Source organism: Aulonocara sp. 'chitande type north' Nkhata Bay, linkage group LG5 (assembly GCF_057382095.1).
Source record: "Aulonocara sp. 'chitande type north' Nkhata Bay isolate Kocher_YH1m ecotype deep benthic linkage group LG5, A_spYH_male_GT1.1, whole genome shotgun sequence".
Lineage (NCBI taxonomy): Eukaryota > Metazoa > Chordata > Actinopteri > Cichliformes > Cichlidae > Aulonocara > Aulonocara sp. 'chitande type north' Nkhata Bay.
In genome coordinates this window covers 16,979,067-17,002,879 of record NC_141348.1, presented here as the reverse complement: position 1 = coordinate 17,002,879, position 23,813 = coordinate 16,979,067, and the positions used below count along the sequence as shown (strand labels likewise).

The following is a 23,813-nucleotide window of genomic DNA, read 5'->3' as shown; positions in this document are numbered from 1 at the left end:
AGAAGTCTGACAGAGCTGATTTTGAGTCATTGTTCGCAAGCTTTTGGAAATGCCGTTCAAAGGTTCTGAGAAAGTCTAATACAGCAGCTTAGATCACACATATAATCCTTGTGGGAAGGTCTGTGAGACAAGGGTGCAAAAAACAGTCATATAAAGGTATGGAGGCTACACAGACTGATCGCAGTATGAGTATGTAAATGTGTAAATGTTCGTTTATTCATTTCCCCAACAGTGGAAAAATCTGATATATACTGTGTCAGTTTGCGGACTTATTGTTGGAACACTTGTATCAAATATTGCCCGTTCTCTGTCTCCACCTATCCCTAACTATCTTGGTAACGCACTTGCAGACTAATCAAAAGGCATTTTAGAGGAAAGAGAAACCTCTAGCACCTCTGTGGTTTTCTTCAGTCAGCGATAAAAGTGCTCATTCTTCAAGGGAAACATACCTGATGAGTGCTGTGGATCACTGAACCTGGAGATAAGAAGAAAAATAACAAGAACTTGTATTCAGCCTGAGATAACACGCTGCTGGAGTCTGAGTAGATGTTAATAAGAAATGATATCAAATAAAGGCTGTAAAGATTAAAAGTGTATTAGTGTGTCATTGTAAAATCCAGTCATTTAATCAGATATGACATCTTGGATGAAAACCTGGAAACAGTGGCAGATCCAGTCTTCCAGCTAAACATATCTTGTTTGTTTGTTTTTTAATCTTTATGTTAAATGCATTTTTACCATACCTGAGAAATTCATCCTGGCTTCTAGGAGCGATGAAACTCGGAGCAGGATTTCATTTGTCTAAATCTGCCGAGGAGAGAAGGCTTCTCCGTAAGTGTTTTCTTTCCTTTTCTGGAATATCTGATGCAACGGAGACCTGCTGACATGCTGCAGTCATGATAGCAACGCTGTTAGACTTTTTTAAAAAGGGGAAACACAGAGTTCTCCAACTGACCCCAGGGCTGTTTGCACATCTACACCTGAATCACGTAGTTACGTTTAGACAAGCCTTGTGGAGCTGCTGAGAGCTCCTCTCTCCACCAAACTGACTTCTCTCTCTTTCCTTTTCACACTTTTCCCCATCTCCTGCTAAACAGCTGCTCTGAAGCAGCATTTCACTCAGCCTGCTGACAGACATTTGAAGAGTCAGCCTCAGAGTGACTGGCCAGCTCCTGTTGCTATGGCTCACCTGGGAATACCAACACAAACAGTAAGAAAAACTAGAACACGGAGGCTGGTGCAAGGTGGTCAGTGCTGCATACTCATGCCTCCACACAGTTGGCACTTCATTCCTTGCTCCATTTAATATTAATATCAGGTTACGTACGTACTGTCTGCTGAATACAATCAAGCAAATATTTTATGTGCAGCTTTCCACATGGAACTGAGCTTTGTGGACCTGGTTTAGACAGTGTTAAACATAAGGCCCGGGGGACAGAACGAGACTGGCAAAGACTAGAATCCAGTCCACTGGATGGCTCTGGAGACTCTGAACTTTAACTGTATTCATTAGTTTTACAGTTTTTCCTAGAAATAAAGAACCAGACTCTTTCTGTTTATATTGCCCGATGTGCATCTGCTCAAGAGGCCAAGTTCCTCTGTGCTCCCTTTGAAATGAAGAATATTTGCTTATAAAATTTAGATTTTGTTTCATTTTGTTATGGACAGAAAATGTCTGACAATGACTGGATGTGAGTCTAAACTGGCACTGCAGTTTAGGGATCTGCCAACTATAAACATTCATCTTTTCCTTCTGCTGAAAACTTGGTGAATTAGATTTATTTTGGAGGACCAGTGCTGACACTTGGTAAATGACCCGATAATTCACAATTATGAAGATAGACAGAGGTTGGATTAGCTTCCATGCTTGCCCGGTTAAAAGTCCGACTGCTACAACGATGGCATAAAATGTGTTACCATATAAATCAGAAGTGCTACGGAGCGAGAATTTTATGGTGCAAACATTAACCAGACTATCATCTTCCCATGATTTTTTTATTTTATTTTTTATGGCGGGTATTAAAATCGGACGACACGTGAAGGACAAACTGGAGTGAAAATGATATATAAGTGCAAAAAGCAGACAGACAAGTGCACCCCAGGCATTTTATTACCCACCAATCTTTGCTTCATCTGCTCTCATACATAAATCATCCTTTTCACGCGGCACCACCAAACTGTGCTTATACAATTTATGCAAATATGACACACATAAATAAACGCACTCATAAAACAACAAACGCTTGGCGAGATGCTTCATTTTATGGCAATACTGTGCTGTGATTCATAGTCGTTTATGATCGAGGCTTATGTACATTCACAAGAAAAGAAAATAATAAATATTTGCATATAAAACAAAGAATATATATGAAGACAATAATACACTTTTATATGTCTGATAAAAATGCAGCAGGTATGCAACAAATAATAATAAGATAAATACAGTTAAATACAAGAATCCCTTCTTTTATGACACCTGAGAACTGCATTCTGACATTCGCAGTGAGAAGAGCACCTGTCAGCTGTGGTCTTCAGTAAGACACAACACGTCTTCTTCCCTGTGTCTTTTGTACTTGTTTGGCGGCAGATTAAAACTGCACTGAATTCCCTTTTGGCTGAATGTGCACATTTTTATATAAGGCACTGAAACAGCACCATATGGAGCAGCTTACATGCACAAATAAGGCTTCTTAATCAGATGTAGCTGCATGATGTACCACACAGAACAAACAGAATACAAGGACAGCTCACAATACTGCACATCAGTGGCTTCATAGATACAAAACCCAGACTTTTTACACAAAATAAGAAGTACCCTGATATCTTCACACAGAACAACAAGTCAGGTTGATCTAAACAGGAGCAGATGAGTATGCACAGTTTCGATAGACTCTTCAAAACAAAGATGGAATAAAAGAATGTGAGGTACAGGAGGTAATGGTTTGCAAGCAGCATCTGGACAGAAATCGGGGCCTGCAGGGCCTGTGAGCTCAGCAGTCTGAAGGGTGTCTCCAGGGATGGACCATCACATTATATAGATCTCCGGAATAACTGCTAGGATTTTATAGGCCTGAGGTGAAGTCTCCCCCCCCCTTCTCTCTCTTATGAAATTCTTTCAAGTTGCTCCAGATAAGATAACCTGCTTGTTTTGTAAGATCTAAAAGCTAATGGCTCTCCCCAGCCACTGCACACTACTTGAGAGATATGCAGGAACACAGAGAATCTGATGTTTGGTCCATTTAACTCAACCATTTTTATAACCTATACCTTTACTAAACTTTCAGCATCTCCAGGATAGCGGTAAAAATACATGGCACTAACACCTGACCTGTATTGCACCTGACCCTGGTACTCATCATCTGATGAGGCTGTAACTCAGTTCGAAAGATGCACTCTCCTCTTCCCTGCATACGTGCTTGATGACCTAAACCTACAATTAATAGATGAAGTAGTTGTTGATGATTTTGACAAAAATCAAACAACATCTCACTGAGGCGGCGAAATTTGGACTTTGACAGGATGTAGAAAAAAGTTGAAGTAGCTGTACATAGAGTCTGATGTACTTACTGCAAGAGATCATCTCATCACACAAAAGGAGGAACATGAACACCTCCGTTCAGTGGCCAACATAATGGCCATCTACACATGCGTCTACAAACTCTGAAGCTATAAAAAAAAAGGCCGATAGCTTGGAGACACCTCGCTGCATGAGAACCACAGGTCTGGTGAGCATCACAATAACATTACTGGATTAAATACAACTTTAATAATAGTTATTTAAAAAAAACTACCCACCAACAACAGCAACTACAACAAAAATGGCTGTAACAGAATTACTGTGGCGTAATGACAGTATTAAAAAGTTAAACAGGCAAATGCCAAAATACAAAGCGCATTACTTTGGTAAAAATCTCACAAAAAGGCAACTGTGTGGTGTTATTGCCTGATGCACGGTGTGGTGCTTTGGAAAACAAAACACTTAAATTACATTACAGTATAAAAAATAAATGGCACAGTACAATAAATAATAAATTTTATCCATCTCTTTACAGTATTTACATCATTTTAAATTACGCTAAAAACACACAGGAGGAAAAAGAGGTTGTTTGGAACGGTTTGAACTCAAAGTTGGCTGTAGCACCAAGGAGGGACATGTTCACACAATGTTTACCTCACCTGTTTGATGGCTTTGTGTTCATTCCACTGTTATGGGCAGACTGTGACCAGAGGACGGTATACATTTACCACAATAGCCTCCACACATTCCTGACACTCTGCTGCCATCCTGTGGACACGAGAATAATAACATGGGTACTGTGACTATCTGCTGTTTCAAGAATTTGAGGATAGGTACAAAAGAAGCTGAGTGAATTCTTCTCTTTAAAGTTTTGCTTTTCTTGTTAATGATTTTAGGAATCTTTGTAGAAAAGATCCTGACGCGTAAATTTAAATGCACCCTGAAATGTGTTGTTTTTGGGTTTTTTTTTTAAAAGACCAACCACACACAATGTCTGAGGCCCACCAAGCAGGTTTGTTTCTAAAGGTTGGCAAACAGCCTCTTAGAAACAAGCGAGAAATGTGAGCTAACAGAATTTCACTAGTGTAGGTAACAGAAGCAGGCAACTTAATAGTAGTTTCATGCAAACATCTAGAAGCAAATCGGAAACTGCATTAGAAGAGTGCTCCAAATTCACTATCCCATGACATGAAAGCCAAAGCGCCTAGTAAGCGCTTTGTCTGATTTTCACTGGAGTGTTGTCTTCATCCCGCTGTCCCAACAAGGCTTTATCTAAACTGCCTGGAGTGCCCAAAGGAGGGCCAGCTGGCTTTGGATGTCAGACTCCGAACACTTGTTGGCATCTCTACTTCCTCCTATTTTTGCCCTGCCAAAAAGCACTCTCCAGCCTGATCTCCATTTCAAAAAGTGGAGGGTGGTTGTAGGGGGCACTTGAGAGAGAGCAGCTGCCCAATAAAGGTTCTCTTTCAGCAAGGAGCTCTGAACACCGAACCTCCTTTGGAGCTATGTCTGCTTAATCTGCAGCCTGTGCAAACACAAAGCAAGTATGTGAATTAATCCTCTGGGCATGTATGTGATGTTTTACCTGTGATTTTTTTATCGTCTTCACTACAAAGGTGCCCTGGGACATCCAAGAGGTGTCGTCAGCTAGCCTGAGCCCTGTTCCTGACAGGTTGATCTTAAAGCGGCCCTAAAAGGACAGATGGATGGAGAAAGGACAGAAATGCGAGTAAATCTTGCTCTCTGCTTCAATACAGAGACCTTTAAGTGCCTGATGTGCAGTGAGCTACAGAAAAATAAAGAAGCACAACATCACAGAGTAGGAAAGGGGTTTATTATTATTAAAAATATATATTTGACTGCAAATGAATTGTATTATTTACATAAAAGACAACTTATCATATAGATTAGATATTAGATTATAAGAAAAGCAGTCCTTGGTCAGCTGAGCAGTTTATTTGACATTTTATTTATCTATTTTTTGCCACAGTTTGGCTTTTCTTGATATGAAAAGCAAAATAATTATAATAGATGTCGTCATCCTCACCTGCGGACAAGGAACGGCACTGTAGCAGTCTCCAGCTGTACCAAATGGAACACTCTTGCCTTGGTGGGTAAACGCAAACTGCCAGTCTGTAGCTATAGATCAAGATAAAGCAACAAAGTGATCTCGTAAAAGGTCTCTCTAGGCATTAGTCGCTATAGTAGCTCGAATGAACCTTAATAATCGTGACTTGCATCTGCCATGGTGAGCAAATCTTATGCTATTTACCTATAAATCCAGCCTGCGTTTCAGGCTGAGCCAAACTCATATCAGTATAATTCCATCTAGTTAGAGCAGTTTCATTTAATCCCCTCAAGCCTTGTAATTATGTGTTCCTTAAATGGACCTTAAAGACATCTTGAGCCCATTAACCCTCGTGAGCATGAACATAATTAAATGCCAAAGGAAGTTCTCATTTTGAAGTAATGTGGAGTTAACATTTTGCACAGGATGCTGTGAGACTGTGGGCAACTTACTGATGATGTTCATCTTGCTGAGGTCCAGGCGGACTTTGGAGAAGGTGGTGATGCCAGCGGCACTGTAGTCTCTTCGACAGTCGCAATCTTCTCTTCTAGAGCCATTGGCTGGACACTGGGTGGGGTCATTGAGCCTGGGAAAACACACGTTTGCCAAATAAGCTTGACATCTTAACTTTACACTTCCATGGAATTTCTTCATTTACAGAGAACATAACACTGCCAGGAGTCAGGTGGAGTTTTTGTAATGAAAATGGCTTTTTATTGTTATCCTCCTGTTTACCTGAAGCCAAAGATCTCTGAAAAATTCTCCCCTTCACCCGTCGCCAAGGTGATGTACTCCCGCGGAGCCTCTGTCTGCATTCCAGCACAGAAGACCTGAGGAGGAAGAAAAAGCAGCAGAGGAGCAAGAGGGTAAGTAAAGGAGGGAGACCAGAGGTGGGGCAAAGGGAAAGGCATAGAAGTGATAGGAAGATACAGGAAGATTTGTCAAAGTACAAACAAGGTGCAGAGAGGAGGAAAGAAATAAAAATAACACTCGTAAGGAGTTGAAAAAAACGACAAGAAGAGAAATGTTAAAATGAACAATTAAAACCCCCTAAATCCTGCAAGAGCTTGTGGATATTTTGGCAAATGATAGTATGTAATGGTCAGACAAAAAGACAGATTTCCTGTGTTACATGAAAAGTACTACATCTATTTGCAACCTCATATACAAGCCTCAGTGGCTGAAAAGTACCTAAAGATTTTAGTGAGAATTCATTTTAAGCAGCCGGCACAGTTAAGTGTGCACGTGAGGAGATCAAAGATGTGAGCAGTGTAGAGGAGCATTCTTTGATCCTCAAATCGGACCTTCTTAGCTTCCACTCAAGGAAAATAAGCAGAAAGCAGGTTTGATGCACTTTTGCTCTGGCTTCACTTTCCACACCTGGGAGCCAAGTCCATCTTAATATACATAATATGACAGAAACTTTTCCCAGTAGGATCTCTCCTCAAGACATGCTGGAACACCTTCATTTAACTAATATAAAGGTGTATATATTTGGTATATAAAGCTTTTTTAAGATCTTTGTCTTCTGTAAAACACAATGACTAAACCAGAACTGTTTGGGAGGCTCCTTTTTCATGACGCTGGGGCAGAGGACACAGTGCAGGCGACTGACAATATGAGTGGAGATTTTGGCTGTGAGCTGAGTGCGAGCGTTATCGGGATGACTAGACGAGATGCACCATAACCTGGCTTCAAACTGTTCTTGACGGAGTCAAAACTACACTGATAAACACAGCCAACAGAGAGAGATGCACTGAAAGACACAACTGGGGGGATGTGGAGGAGACGGATATGCATATATGGGTGTGGTGGTGGGGGTTTCTGCTCAGGTGCAGAAGTAGAGGTGGGGCAGAGAGGTTCAGGCAGCAGTGTCACGTAGGACTTATGAGCACAGGCAGCCACACACTTACAAATCATCTGGGCCTTCCTAAGCAGCACAAGGCTGGGACCTTGAGCTCTCTCACACACGGAGAGCTAACTCAGGAGGGAAGACCTTCAGGATAATTTGCGTGGGCTCTGGGGCACTGCGCTGGTTAAGGAGCTCGCAGCCTTGTATATTTTACTGTGTGTGAGCACCTTAACTACGTAAAGCTTAATAATCAAAGAAAAATCTTTTCTGTTTGGTGAAATGCTCACCGATTATGTGTCCTTTCATTTGAACAAGCAAATATGTTTTAAATAGTTTGTCACTTCCTATTTTATATGTTAGCAAGCAAGAAATAAAGTCCTGAGTTGTGTCAGTATCATCATTTTATCTACTGATTCGTTGCACTTTAAGGGATTTGTTTGGTACATGATATTCTAAAAGATTTGGAGAATCCACAAAAATCCCTGTACGGACAGGGTCTGAATTATTTAGTTTGGATAGAGGAAATGGAATAATTAACATAAAAAAACATAAAATAACGGGTAAGATATTAGAAATATTTCAAGAGCAACCTACTTTTCAGCTGCGTTTTCCCCATTATTAATCAAATCAGCTGTGGCCTCACACTGTGCTTTGAGCATTTGTGGTGTAATAAGCTGATATTATCTTACCTTGAGTGTTTTGCCTTGTATGCTGAGAAAATGCTCACTGTCTGGCATGGGGCCATTCATGGTCTGGATCTCTTGACAGCTAGAAGGCAAACGGCCTTGGAGAAACACAAGAAGAAATAAATATATGTTCTGTGGGGATACGGGCTCGCACGGTGCACAAATGTGCAAATGTTGGCAGTCACATCAAGTGGGGCAAATCTCTTTATCGAACCAAAGAAAATGAAACACCCCTCACACTTTGACGTCCCACGGTACCGTGGGGAAGCAAACAGGCTAAACAGTAAATCTTTGATGTTTGCTTCGGCTCATAAATATTTCACTAAAGGCCAGATTTCTGAAATGACTAGGTCGTGTTGAGCCATTCCTTGGATTTTGTCTAATCCTAGTAGTCTTGACCTTTGTTAAAAGAAAGGAGTTTTATCTCAGCACTCACAGTTTGGATTCCTGCAGACCTTTTTGGCTTCTGGCATTACATCTGGGGAACACCCGTCACTTTTCTGACCACCGGCTGATACACACTGCACCGTCCTCGCCGTCACTCCATCTCCGCAAGTCACTGAACACTGAAAGGAAGCAACTTATCATAACAGTCCGAAGGTAATTCTTGCAGGTGAAAGTCTGTCAGAAATTCTGTGTTTGATGTTTATAGTATATGGTTAAGCTCATTAGGTTTTCTAGTTCATTTGTTATTAGAGTCCCCTTGTGTCCCTGTTAAGTCTCCCTTGCCCTTCAAGTGTTTCATGTCTGTTATGTTGTCAAGTTCATGCAGTCATGTCTGCGTTTCATTAGGTTTCCTATTTTATTTTCTAAGAGGTTCTGTGTTTTGTTTTACTCTTTCCCTGTGGCGTTGTTATGTCCACGTTGTGTCTACTGTGCCTTTCTGTCCCATGTTTCAGGTTCCTATGTTCTGTCTCCCCAGTTGCTGTTAAGTTTACATGTTTAGAGTTCAGTCAGTGTGTTTCCTGTTTTACTTTGAAGGTCCGTGTCTCATGTCAGCGTTTCTAGTTTTGCTTCCCTTGTCTCGTCCAGCCTGATTACTCCCAGCTGTGCTCTCCTTCTGTGTCTCATTCCCTCGTTATCCCTCAGTGTATTTAAGCCCTGTGTTTCTCTTCGTCAGTGTTGTAGTTGCCCTCATGGCTGTGTTTCCCTATGTGTCAGTTTATCCATGACCCAGTTTAATTTAGTTATTTTTCGTGCCATTCTGCAATAAAGCAGCTTTTTGAGTTTAATTCCTGCGTGGTGAGCTTTGCGTTTGGGTCCTTCTCCTGCCTGCACACAGCCGAAACATGACATTCTGTCTTCGAAGTGTCACTTTTTTTAAAAAAATGGACACGATTCATTCGACCAGGGTTTAAGCTCAATGCTGAAACACTAGTTGAAGACAAGATTTTTCACATACAATCAGCCAACTGCTACTGTTTTAATGTCAAAGAAAGCCATGAATCATCACTAAAAAAGAGAGTAAATATATTTTGGATTAATTCTATTAAAAAAATAAATTATATATATATAAAATTTAAAGTCAATAGTCATGCCTGGCGAGGTGAAAAACAGTCCATTTTATCATGCATTTAGGATTGACATCAATCTGCCTTTGATATACTGATAAATCGCTATATCCCATTTAGGCAGTCCAGACTCACTCACCGGTCCCCAGATTCCAACCCTCCACTCTTGCAGCAGAGGGCACGGGCCCAGATTACAAGGCATGTAGCTCTCAGGAGGGGTCCCAGGGCAGTTGGACAAAGACTGATGGCCATACTCATAGTTGTCATTCTCCACATGCACCTCACTGCATGAGATCAGACGCTGGCGGTAGCCCTGGCCACAGCTGGCTGAGCACTGGAGGATAGCATAAATCACCGGCATGAAAAAAAGAGAACAGTGTACTTTCCATCATGTGCGCGTCATTGGACTGAAAGGTGGTGATTTGCATGCTCATTCTGAAGAGCAAAGCATTACCAATTTAACTCAAACACAACTTTTACAATTAAGACCTGAAGACAAAAAAATGATCTAGATGTCTGCTTGTTTGACTCTCACCTCAGTCCATTCCCCTGTAATCCAGATGAATTCGCAAGCGTGGGTGTTGCAGCTTTCTATTTCTGGGGGTCTGATCTGGTTCACGCAGTACATCTCGTGGACCTCCCGCTGGTTGTGGTCCACGCACTTCAAGGCTCGTTGTCGCCGACCCGATCCGCACGACTTAGTACACTGTAGAGGAGACAAGACAGGAAACAATCTTTCACAGAGAGTACAAATAGAAAAAGAGCGGTACTATTGGAAACTCTGTGGCACTGCCAAATTAAAGTTGCAATATACAATGCACACACAGCAAGGAAGCTCCAGTTCAAGCAAAGCATGCATTCAGTCATTAAGCACTGCTTTGGGCTATACAGATGTTAAGAAAAACACAGTGCTCACATCCCGTGCCAACAGCATGTCTGATCATAGATGAAGTTTCAACACCTAGACCCTTGGCCCAAAAAAAGAGCTTTTTTCTTACTGTCAGACAACAATCATCTTCTTATTTTGAAAGTAAAACTTGAAGCATGGTACCCATTCATCCCATTCTTTTATAACAGCCCATTAGATCAGACCTAATATAAATGATGTATATTTTCTAAACAGAGCTGCTTTAGCGCAGATCAGCAGCACAGCTTAATATATCTCTGAGGAGATTTGTGGTATACAAGGCTGGAAAGAGAGACAGATATCTATGATCAGGGTGTAACAATCTAATAGTAAGTGCAGAATTGCGTGATCAGCCCCTGACCTATACTAGATAAATTTCCATTTCAAAGATTGGAAAAGCAAAATGGGCACAATAAAAACCAGTTAGCACCATTTCGTGCCATTGCACAAGTCACCGTGGCAAGTATTAAAAGCATAAGAGCAGCAGAATGAGGTGACTGGGATTAATTTGTTGGTTTTTTTTAATCATGTACTGTAATAATGCCTTGTAAAGGGGCTTATGTGCTGGTTCAGATATTACAACACTCAAGTTTGCAAGAGTCATAAAGATTTATCAAAGGTCCAGAAAGGCTTCCACATGTGTCAGAAACACTCAGCAGTCAACCAGCAGGTCTTTTTCACTCTTAATATCTTTAACTTTGTCAAACAACCGAATTACCTTAATCTGTCATAGCGAGTTGTGCTGTCCTGAGAGGTACTCAGGTTTTAGGTAGCCAAAGATACTATATTTCATTCTGAGATGTACCGGGACAGGATACTGTGTCCTGTCCTTGTAAGAAATACTGCCTGTGTGAGATGTAACTATCTTATGTGTGGGTACAGTGTAAGTGTCTAAAACACGGTAATACTTCCTAGTTGAAATGTTTTAACTGCCTCCAGCTGTTAAATGGGACACCCAGGCAGGGACCCCCGAGCACTTCTGCAGAGTGATTGGACTCTTCTTTCAGAAAGGCATTTCATGTTGTTTAGTGACGCACATTCACCATCACATTAGCAAAGTGAAGAAGGAGCTCCTGGTGCATTTCCCGTTCTAATAAACAGCAAACATGTGCAGACTCTATCCTGCAGAAAATAGCTGATCATTACTTTGCACCAAATAAAAATGGTTAATATTAAAGGGACAGCTCACCCCAAAATCATTTAGTTATTTTTTCTCTGTTGCTCTTCATCTATCCAAACTGACCGAAGCAGAGAAGGAAGAAAATAGTTCCTAAATAAAAGCTTACAGCAAAAGTTGATTTTTTTTTATATCCAAAAGAAAGGTAACATTTCCACCCTGGAGATCTCCAACTCCATCTCTTAGCAGTAAAGAGTACATTTCCCTCCTGGCACTAATAATGGGGCAAGTAACAGGCAGATCTGTGTAAATGAGAATCATTACAACTCACTGAATTCTCAACCAATTTTCAAGCGCTTTTGTTTGAGTATAGATTAGAATAACCATCTGACTGGTTATTGGATCCTCAGTGCCAGTTAACAGTTTTGCCAAACTGAATACTTTTTGCGTCGTCTTTGAGTTTAAGTAAATAGACTAATTCGCTAATGAGAGGAACTTGAGTTATTTTGGGGTAGGGGAAAAAAGGGGATTGCCTGATTTTCATCTGCCTCTTCTGCTCCCCTCCCCTTTGGCCTCCTGACAGGCAGCTGTGCCTCCTACAGAAGCAGAGACTCTCATCCTTGCCCAGATATGTCAGAGCAAATTCATCCGCGGCACTAGAACTACTTGTTTAAGCATGCAGATTACAGTGTTTGTTTGTGCAGACTTCTACTGGCTTACCGGTTGCCAGTCCTCCTCTCTCCACCGGTAGCGAGAGGGACAGTCGGTGACCCGGCAGCTCTGGCTGGACGCTGGTCGGGAGCGCTGGGGACAGCCGGTCTCCTGCGAGCTCCGTTGGTCTTCAAACTGGCAGAACACCTCCCGCTGCTGGATGCCATCGCCGCAGGACGCTGAACACTAAAGACAGGGCAGGTAAGAGCTTTGCAATGAAATCATTCAATCTGTGTTAGTAGTTATCCATTGTAATATATTTTTATATAGAAGACTCATAACTGATTTAGTCTAAAGTATTTATTTATGGGGAATGCTTTTGCCAAAATGACTATGTTATTCATTTGTAATGTCAGGTAGATGCTTTTATAACAATGATAATAAAAGACTATGCAAATTACATTTTAATGATAAAAGCAACCAAGCGTCTGTGTAAACGTTCAAGCTGTATCAGATCAATGCCAGTTCTACAGATATGTAAAGAATCAAAATTGAAGTCTGGAAAGTGGTTTGGCACATCTGTGTTTAATCTAGAGCAGAAATGAAATGATGAAATGAAAGCGTGTCCTTTCTGCTGACATACAGAGCACATCGTGTCGAGGGTAAAATGAATGAGACTGGGAGGTGGGGGGATGCCTGTCGTTTTCTGCCCTTAACCTTAACTGAAACGTAAAACAACTGTCTTATTTTGACTGTTTGAGATATATTTGTAAGACGATATCTTACACTAACCAATTTTTGTCTCCTTTCAGACAGACCACACTTCACTGATATAAATGTAATGCTCCTGGATCACATAACGCCTATGTAATAACAGATGATTTAGAGACAAATAAAGTGATGGAGGTGTAAGGCAGTTTGTGTTCTGGAGCTCAACCTATAAAGATGCATCTACTACAGGCATATTTATGTGTCCATTTATTTGTAACTCAGTGAAGCAGCTGAACTTTGAGGCACTCCAGTGTGCTGTGCTGTGCTTGACTAAGAGCCTCGAGTGGAGTATCATTTTCTCCTTGCGTCATGCTCCACAGCTGTTTAGAGGGGGACGCACATCCTCTCTGACATGTAAGATGTTTCTGTGTGCTCAGTCCACTCCTATTGAGAGAAAAGGTGTTGAAAGGCAACGACCAGGTGCACTTTGTTGAGTTTGTTTGGCGTGATGATGCGAGTGTATTGCCTCGAGTAGCACATTCAAAAGACCAACATGTGGTTCCCATTGGTGAGGCAAAAAATAAAATTTAAAAAAAGAGAAAGAAGGGAAAGAGGGCATGGAAGAAAACGTGGGAGAGGGGATGAATGGAGACAGAGAGGAGAGGAAGTTGAGGACCACAGAAAAAGAAGCTATAGAGATGAAAGGGGTAGATTTACACTGGCTCTAATTCAAATACAAAGGAAGGGGTGCACATCCATCCTGCTGCCCAACTTGGTGGACGGCGGTACCGTAGCACCAGCGTACACCACCTCAGACTCTGGCTCCACCCTGGCAAACCACCATGTGATGTTTAAAAGCAATCACGCCTCAGTTAGTGGCTTAGCATTGTCCATGAAGGCAGTCAGGTTCAGCTGTGGCCTGTTTCACACATATGGATATACTTGCCTGTAAGCCTGTAAGTATTAAAGTGGGGCTACGAGAGAGAAACAAATCCAACATGTCTGGCACCGTGAGAACAAATAGCTGAGAAGTGTTTAATGGCTGGGTCAGAGAGTCCTACCTCCCCCCAGTTGCCAGTTTTCCACTTAGGACATCGTCCACCTCTGCAGCGGCGCCGCTCGCTGGGTTTGGACGACGCGTGCTGGCAGTACTCCTCTGGGACAGGACGTCCTGACCGGGTCACACAGCTCACTTTGCGGGATTTGAAGCCTCTTCCACAGGAGGCTGAGCACTGCAAGATGGAAATAAGGAGGCCAATAAGAAGCAGAAGTATGTTTTAACCTAAAGCAGAAAGCGTAAAAAGTGACACATTTCAAAACAATGAAACTCAGATTAATAATTTCCTTTTTATTGTTTTTATTGAGGGGGTATTTTGTTGATATCAAGTTTAACTGTAATTGATTATTCAGCATTAAAAATGGGATTTAATAAACAAGAAATGAAGAAAAAATCTCATTAGTATTTGTGAACTCGTGGGCCCTATTTGTCACTCACAAAAAAAGGAGGTGAGACCCGATTACATGGGGAGAGGTGGTCCAATGGTAAAGCGTGCCTGATCATCCCGGCAGCAGTTTGTTTCACCTCCGGGTTCACCGCGTTACTGAAAAGCTAACTCAGTGTGACAGGCAGACTCACACACACACAGCAGCACTAAGGGAGGAGTGAGTTGGGCTGGACTGTGCTTGGATAATCAAAGGGGGCGTTGCATGTGGGGATGGATGGGAAGCGACAGGCTCAGAGTTGAACGAGTACGTGGCCCAGCATGTGGCTCTGTCCTGATCAGCAAGGGACTGTACCAGACAGGAACAAGCTGTGACCCCTCGCCTCATTCAACGAGGTGAAAAGGTAGGAAGCCTTGTAAAAGGAGGGACGACTAAAGTGCTTGTTCCCCTTTATAAACGCAGGCATGCCAGTGCATTTTGTAATGTACTTAATTTATCGTAATTGTCTTACAGGTAAATTGTTTATACAATCAATAAAGACAAACGTGAGTCATATCGACACAGTGTGGTTATTTTAAGGAGACATATTACTATTATAGCATATATTACTATTTTTCATATATTGGTGTAAAATAACTGACAGTGCTGATGTATAAACATAGCTGAGAAGACGATTTCCACCCATGAAATTTAGTGGCAGATCTTTGGTCTACACACTGTGGAATGGCATCTATCTGCCCTCCACCAATGTCACATTATTTTGTTTGGCTTTTGTCTTTTATTTCATTTTTCTAAATCTAGATCACGAGTAATTTCCCACAAGTCTGTCTGTGCTGAAGGGATGAATCAGGATGGGGCCCCTCACTAGATCAAATGTGACCTTTGACCTGCCAATGCACCACTGAATAGTCTTGCTGACGCCACCTTTTATTCAAGTCACTGTCAAAGGCCCCCACAATGGTCCACTGTCATTAACCCGCATTAGACCAGAGCAGAGGGGCCTGCCAGAAAGGGGGCAAAGGGCGCTAGCAACTCCATAGCCGAGCTTCCCCGAAAAAGCCTCAGCGTGCATTAAGAGTGAATGAGCACAGTAAATGCAATGGGAAGTACGCTGAGGCATTGTCCCGCAGGACTGAGATTTACCTTAATGGAAACAGCTTTGAACTCTTGACACATGGTGAGAACATACTCGCTGACAGAGGTCATCAGAAGCCCTGAGCGCATAAAACAACAAGGGTAACGCTCGTGAAAAGAGGACTTCTTTATAACCTATTTGCAAGCGTTCTTTTCTCATTTTTTAACCTAAAGCACTAAACAATAAAAGCCACTTCCTTTGCATGAACACACTGCAATTATCAAAAAGCTTGGGCTGGTGAAATCCTAATATGGGGGTTAGCAGCAGGAGTATAGTGTTGCAAGCACTGATGCTATTAGCATTAATGAATGTTGCTAAAGGCTGGCGCAGGGATCAGTTACTGCAATTTCAGCATTTCATTTATTTTTAAAGCCAGTCAGTGCAAATCACCAGCAAGTTTTAAGTCGTGTCTTTCCCTCAATTTAAAGCGACCTCGGTGTGGTCGCTGTATGTGATGTAAACCTTTTTATTCAGGCAAGAATGAAAAAAAGCCTTCGATAGTACCTCTACTTCACTTTAATTGTAACCTTTTCTGCAAATGAACAGAAATCCAACAAATCTGTAAAAAAAAATTAAATATTGACATAACATTATAATGAATGAACAATAAATACAAGTAATTACATAAATATACAGAAATATTCTTGAAACATAGACTAATACTGCCATTTGTGAATAAGAGACATACATTATACTTATTTCAAGAGCCTGTTGATATAGTGTTTGTGTTATACTGCTATTCTGCGACAAGAGGTTGACTGCTTAGACTGACAAATGAAACTGGAGGGGATTATGATACAATTCACTATTGTGTTCCACTTTCACTGATTCAACCTAGATTTGGTTTTGTGCTGCCTTACAGTCACACGTGGGAGTCATTACAAGTAAAAGTTCTCATTAGTAAATGACGTGTGGTAAAAATGTACTCACTGCTGTGTTAACAGGCCCTTAAAATAAGGTGTGATGTTGGTACAGACATTTATGACCAAGAGAAGTCAACTGGGTGGGCTTCAGGCAAAGTTGACCCTAACCACAGATTCTGGATCAGTTTGAACCGTCCTCACAGTAATGTTAAGCGTTACGGGGCAGGAGATGACACGCGCTACAGATCTGTGTTTAGGGCCAGCATCTGCGCAGGGTAGCATCGATAACTCATGCTTAATCTTAGCCAGCCAAAATCCCTCCAGTGCAAGGGAGAGCAAGATACGGCAGGGGGGGCAATCATAACAGAGACTGAGGTAGACACATTAGGTTGGCTCAGAGTAAGAGCTCTGAATACAAAACACCATTAACTTCCCCTGTGGTCACAGGTATTACATGTTTCAAAGCATGACATTTAACAGCCCGTTCTCTTAAAGTTGAGACAGTCAAAGACAATTCAAACATTATTTCATCAGATCTGTGATACACTTTGCATTTAGCTGATCAATCAGATCAGTGCAAACTGCTCATGGAAAAAAAAAAAAGTACAGAAGAGGCAACGTGCCACAATAAACACCTAACCAACCAAAAAAATTTAAAGGTTCTCTTTTTGAAAAAATATTTATATCTCATATCTCCCTTGTTTGGAAAAAGCACCACTGTTATGCAGGTCATCATTGTTTAATGGCTAGTTGAGTTGTGTTTTGTTCCAAGTGAGGTATTGTTGAGCATAGCATATATAGCAACTCCAAGTACTTACTGTACAAAGCAAACATTAACTAACATAATATAAATACACTCATATTAAGCACCTTTGAAGGATTTAAAACTACTGTTTTGGCCACACTAAGGAATTCTGGGTGCAAACCCAAAACTGGAATACAAAGGCTATCCGGCCTAACTACCACAAACTCGTCGGAAAGAGACACTTTATTTTACAGTGGCAGTACAGCCACTGTTCGCTGGTGTTTACTACTGATACTGGACGTTTCAGGCACTTTTGACTTGACGTATGTCTCCTTCACTGTCATTGTCATTACGGGACAACAGCGTTGTTGCTTTCAGGGGGGTAGATACATAAACTGTAAAATAAAGTGTCTAAATAAGATTAGTAACTTCTCTACATGTGCCTTAAAACAAATTGAATTCCTAATATAATAGCCATTTCATAGATGCATATAGTACAAAGATGTATATATAGTTTACAGCCCATATACAGTCAATATGTAAGGTGGTGCCTTTTACGTTCTTAACAGAACATCGACTATATCATGTAGCACCTCATACGTGGAGATCGTGGGCCATTCTTTGGATAATAAAAGAACAAGGCAGCATATTGTATATTCCTGATATACAAAAACATTCATCAGTATTTGCATATGAACAATGATTGGCTAAATGTGCGAATACAAAGAGCTAAGACACCAAATAAGACACTTTTTTAAAGTTAATACTATTTACAAGAGATAAAAAGGAAAACATCTCTCAATAAATTATCTTTTAAAAACAATATTTTACAAAACTAACTTTGATTGTGATACAACGTAATCCTGAATTATTAAAATAAAAAGAAGCGAAAACTAGTACGAGGCTCAACAACAGTTTTCTAACTACTCATGAAAAAAACTCTTACGGTCACAGCTGTCACTGAAGTATTATTTTTTTGTGTGTCGTACTTTTTTGGCATATTAAGCACATGTTTGCCATTCAAGTGCAACAGAAATGAATCTTTCCAAATGTCTTGAGGAAAAACTGACTGAGCAGTTGCCGGCTGCAGAGAGGGAGCAGTAAGTGGAGGGGGTTAAAGGTAAAAAGCTGGAGAAGCTGGAGTGTGACATCTCCAGTGTAAAAGCACCACAGTCAACCTGCCTCTTTAAAACTGTTTGTGAAAGAGTAAGACTACATGCATTTGAACATATGTGAGGTTAAAAAAACCAACAATAAAAAACGGTTATAGAGTATTTGGTTTTGGGTTTTTTTTATGAGCGTACCGAGGTCCATGGGTCTGTGCTCCAGTGGGGGTTAGACGGGCATGGCTGAGTATTGCACTGCTCACGATCTGGGGGCTTGTCATGGATCTCGCAGCTCAGATCATTGAAACGCTCGCCGTTTGGACGCTGACACACCACCAGCCTTGTCTTTATCCCACCTCCGCATGGCTTCGTGCACTGAGGACGGCACACAGAGAGGTCGCATTTTATAGATGCAAGTTTGTGGATTAAAAAAAAAGGAGCTGACCGCCATGTTTTCATGTCAAAATATGCCTGTCTTATGTGAGACTACTTTAGTGTGTCCTTCTTACCTCTCCCCAGCTGCCATACACCCACTGTGGACATGGCCCCGATTCGCAGGATCTTTGCTCGCTGGGTCGGCTGCGATCTTCACAGCTGTTGGCAGGGTAGCCGTTCTCATCCTGGCACACTACCACACGCCGCTGGAAGCCTCCTGCACATGTGCTGGAGCACTGTTTTTGTGTTTTTTTAACAGAGATAAGAGGGCACAAAAATAGTTCCTCATTATTCAGGTGTAAAAGAGTTTAGTGGGTATTTTATGCTTCGTTTAAATGCAGCGATTAGCAAACATATTCTCAGCCTCGCGGTAATTAATCAGTGCACATACAGTATGTGTAATATGAGGTGTATATGATGTGAACACAAAGCCCACACAAAATTCTGACAACGCAGAGACGTCACATGCGACATGGCTAAACTTCTCTGCTTCTAAAATAACGTTCTGAGGAAGGAAGCGTGACCAGAAATATCTTAAATCCTTCCCAGAGTTATTTAAAGGTCACGGCTATTTTTTGTCAAAGATTATCAGTAACCCAGTTAAAACAACAAAGAAAAAAAAACTGCAGGAACAATACAGAGAAGGAGCTCAGTGGGACAGGATAGCCTGGGGCATTTAGGTCACAATGTCCTTCGGTGCTATTTCTAAAGATCTCATCCTAAAAAGAATGAAGGGCCTAAAGAACAGAGTCCAACTTTTGAGCTTTTATTCAGGACTGTGTGACATTACACAATGTTTCTTAAACCCTACCCTGCAGCTCCAAAGCACAGATAATATATAGGTACGACTTTGATTTAGGGCGCCTTAAAAGAATAGTCCAAATTATCCTCACTCTGCCCTTGCTGTAAGAAGAGCATAGATCTATATAGGAAGTTTTTATGGTTGATATTTAAGTAGAATTTGAAGATTGTTAGCTTAGATTAGCACAAAGGTAACAAAGTCTGCCAACCTTTTACTTATTGAAGTGATTGGTCCCACAAGATTAATGCAACATCTTAAATATCACACCCCTGAGGTCTGTTGACCAGCATGATGTTGTGTTTAGGAAGCCTCACCGCGCCCCAGGGTCCAGTCCGCCATTGGTGGGATTGGCTACGTGGCAGGTTCCTGGTGCTGGTGTTTGGTGAGGACGGAGGTCGGGAATCACTGGAGCGGGACGGGCACTGAGACATGGCACAGTCCTGCTCTGTGGCAGGACGGTCGTCTGGGTCACACTCACTAGCGTTCACTTCTTGGTCACTGAAGTTGACGCACAGCACTTGTCGCGTCGTCTTTCCCTGGCCACAGGTGACTGAGCACTGACAGCACAAACACATGGAGAGGGTGAAGAAATGAAAAGGAAAGGTAAATGCAAATATACACAAATCCAACTGGCATAAAAAGGAAAGCTGACTTTCTTTGATAGCAGATTCTTGACATTTCTGTTCATTGTGACCTGCTGGTGGTCAAACCAGACTTGATGAACAGAACCATGTCAGATACAAAAAGATGTCATCTTCATGCTACCAAAGAGCTAACCCAGACTTAACCTGGTGTTAAGGTTACAGCAAAACTTACAGTATCACTCTAAATGACCCAAGTAGACATTTTTTAGAAAAATAACACAAGGCAGATCTTCCACCAAATGCTAATGGTGTCTCCAATCTTGCTCCTCCCTAGCAGAGTCCATTCAGTGTCTCGCGTGATCCATTTCACTTATGCAACAGCAGTTCATAAAAAACATGACCTATCCAGAGGTTTACATGACTCTGTCACGATGTTTCATGTTATTACAGATACTGTAACATGGTTCTGCATGCATTAAGTTGATGTATATACTGTGACGCTACATCGAGCTGTACTGTGCTGCAAGCTGCACTGGCTGGAGAGCAGTCACAAAAATCTCTCAGTTTGGATTTTTCTGTAACAGCGAGCCAGAAAAAGATGATTTGCTTTGGGTTTATAAATCTGCCGTTGTCAATCTTCTGTTCGTGTGTGTGTGTAAACATGGGATAGGCCTCTGAAATTTTTAGTGGCCTTGGGATGATTTAGGATATTTATTTTCAGTGTCTTTGGCTTGGCAGTACATGTGTGGGTGTGCATGGTTGTGTGCTTGTGTGTGTTGTGTATGTGTATGGTGACCAGACCTGCAGTCTGCCTGAACTGTATCGCTAAGGCTCTGATGAGAAACATCTGTAAACAAAACTGGAGCCCCTCACTACAGCCCCTTGCATCTCCCAGCTCAAGAACTTCATTCCTGATTCCTCTCTCTCTCTCACACACACACACACACACACACACACACACACACACACACACTCTCTCTCTCCTCCTATAACTTCACTGCAGCCCTCCTCCAGTCTAACATCCACGCATTCCAGCTGCCACCCTGTCTCCACATCCTGGCTGGCTAACACATTAACATCTGCATAGCATGTGCAGATACTGGCTGTCAGGGTTAAAATGAGTCTACAGTGAACAATGGAGCAAACATGGAGGGGGGAGAAACACATCTGGATGGCAAATATTGATGACACAATGTAGGTTAATCTGTCACTATAAGGAAATAATTATTTTGTCAGCAGAAAAGCTCTTTTGCAAGTTCTTAATTATTTGAATTATTTGAGTCAGTCAATCATATACACATGTTGGTCTTCTTACCACTGTCCATTCCAGCACTTTCCACTGTCCACATGCCACGACTGTGCACACTTCCCTTGAAGGAGGCTTTGGTAGGTGGGCGCATGCTGACTCGTCGGCCACGCCGCCCTGGTCGTCACGGCAACTCACATAGCGCATCCGTGTCCCTTTGCCACAGCTGGCGCTACACTGTTTTGCGGGAGAGAAAGATTAAGAAACCGGAAACCAACCAAATGAGAAAAGCAGATAAAAAGTAAAATAAACAAAAAATGTGACAGCACTGCCAACCTGGGTCCAGGAACCAAATCGCCACTGGGTTTTGTGGCCCGGGTGGGAAGGGACTTTGGTCCCTGGGGGAACAGGGTGGCTGCTGGGACACTGGGCTATTTCACAGTCCTGTGGAAGAAGAGACACATACACCCATTCATGCAGTGATTAGCAAAATGAATATACTGTAACAACATCTGTCCCTGACAACAAAATACCATGAATATCAGAGATAGCTTTTCTGACATGGGACAGTCGTGAGCAACTTAAACTATATTCCTTCGGCTCTACGTTTGAGAGTAGTTATGCTTCCCATCGACCCTTTCCCCTCAACTTACCAAAACAACATTAACAGGGTCCGCCCCGTCAGTTCAAACTATGGATTGTGGCAGTAAGCCACTCAGCATAAAGCCCTGATCCCTGTCATAACAGGTCATAGTGGAGTGGTATTCAGGGCTCCAATGCCTATGCTGGCGTGGTTGTAAACTCCACCCCTAATCCACCCCCTTGTCCCGCACCTTCCGCCTTTCCCTCTTTCCCCTCCATATGCCCTCTGGTGCCCTCTGACCCCGTGTCTTTAGGAATGAGTGCTGGATCAGGTCGCACAGACTTGGGCTACACATTCAGCATGCAGCCTCCAAAAAGAAACAAAGTAACAGGAAGCTCTCCACATGCTTCCTGTTGTACTTGCATTTGCATGCATCAATAGAATATTAACAAATATATACTACAAGAAATCCAAGACATGAACAACCTTGTACTAAAACCTCCCTCCATCTATCAGTCTCTCTCATCCTATGCCCTGGTGCAGGGTGGTGGTGGGACTAGTGGCCTGGTGGCCCACTTCATGGCTGGCTGGTTAGAATCACAACGAGGTGGGGCGACTGCTTCAGGGTCACTGGTCACCGGTCTCTGCTGGTCCAAGCACCGGAATTGCGAGCTGCTGTGACTAGAGGGGGGCCTCATCCTGAGTCTGCATGCTAAGCGCTCTGAAATGGGTTTACGCCATACGCTGACCAAACAAACCTCTCATTCAGTTCAAAATATTGCAAGTTTCTGTCGGGGTTTCTGTGCAAGTTGTGTGCAAAGTTCACCATATACACACACACAAACAATTGGCAAGAAAATTAACCTGGGTGAGTGTCATTTCCCAACATCGTATGATGTAGACTGACATAACCCTCTGTCAGTCTACAACATGGGTAAGTGGAGGAGAAGCACGGCTTTGAACTAGCCTACTTTAAATACTGGTAATTATTTATTTGAAGCATGTCCTCTGTGATATAGCTGTGATTTCTGATTTATTTATGGCTGCCACAAATACAGGATGTTTTGACACAAAACATGCGTGAAAATCAAACTGGGGGTAAATAACTGTGCACTCGTGGTGCTGGAATCATTGGAAAGTTAAGTGGTAACGAGACAGAGAAATTGCAAGGTAGTGCTTCTTCAGGTCTGAAAAAATAATGCTTGTAAGTTGGAAAAAATTAGTTAATACATCCTTCAGTCCAACCACTTTCTAAAACATTCATCCATGGAGGGAACTAACTGGAGCCTATCCCAGCTGCATATCGTAGGAGGCAGCAGGGATAGGCTCTTATGATATGTTTGCTAGATAATAGAAGGTCATCAGTCTATCACAGGGTTAATATGGAAAGACAGACAACCAGTCACCCTCACATTTACATCTAAGGTCAGTTTAGATCATCTCTGTATCATGCATGTCTATGGACTGAGTTAGAAAGCCAAAGTACCTGGAGAAAATGCACAGAAAGGACCCAGCTGGCTGGTGGACTCCAACCCCAAACCATCTTACTGCATTTTTTAAAAGGAGCTTATATTAGTTGATGGTTTCCATAATAAGCAAATTCCCATTGTATGCTGAGGTAAGAGCAGGGTAGGTAAACTTTGCTGTTTTAAGCTGCAGGTTTGGTCAAACAGTGGGCTGATGTTCCTGTCTATGCTTCTATAAGCATAAAGAACTGTTTGTATTTAACCCAGTCTGATTATGTCTGGGAAAGTTGGTTTAGAAATTCAACAAATCTTTTAAAGATTGTGCATTGGGGGTTTGTAAAAATTAGAGATGGACCGATCCGATATTACGTATCGGTATCGGTCC

The 23,813-nt window shown here is 42.0% G+C and overlaps 1 protein-coding gene across 1 annotated transcript in view; it reads right to left on the bottom strand.

The window, feature by feature from the left end:
- Positions 1 to 2,099: 2,099 nt before the first annotated feature.
- Positions 2,100 to 23,813, bottom strand: part of adamts9 (ADAM metallopeptidase with thrombospondin type 1 motif, 9) — a 46,950-nt gene continuing 25,236 nt past the window's right edge. Inside the window, exons 24-39 of the mRNA XM_086291684.1 lie at positions 21,716 to 21,823; positions 21,449 to 21,616; positions 19,864 to 20,106; positions 18,822 to 18,983; positions 18,511 to 18,687; positions 14,082 to 14,252; positions 12,379 to 12,555; positions 10,170 to 10,340; positions 9,774 to 9,968; positions 8,560 to 8,689; positions 8,127 to 8,221; positions 6,321 to 6,415; positions 6,038 to 6,171; positions 5,565 to 5,656; positions 5,103 to 5,207; positions 2,100 to 4,285 (exon numbers count right to left, since the gene is read on the bottom strand). Of these exons, the coding sequence (XP_086147810.1) occupies positions 4,196 to 4,285; positions 5,103 to 5,207; positions 5,565 to 5,656; positions 6,038 to 6,171; positions 6,321 to 6,415; positions 8,127 to 8,221; positions 8,560 to 8,689; positions 9,774 to 9,968; positions 10,170 to 10,340; positions 12,379 to 12,555; positions 14,082 to 14,252; positions 18,511 to 18,687; positions 18,822 to 18,983; positions 19,864 to 20,106; positions 21,449 to 21,616; positions 21,716 to 21,823 (2,313 nt within the window). The 3' untranslated portion in view covers positions 2,100 to 4,195. The remainder of the gene's footprint in view (positions 4,286 to 5,102; positions 5,208 to 5,564; positions 5,657 to 6,037; positions 6,172 to 6,320; positions 6,416 to 8,126; positions 8,222 to 8,559; positions 8,690 to 9,773; positions 9,969 to 10,169; positions 10,341 to 12,378; positions 12,556 to 14,081; positions 14,253 to 18,510; positions 18,688 to 18,821; positions 18,984 to 19,863; positions 20,107 to 21,448; positions 21,617 to 21,715; positions 21,824 to 23,813) is intronic.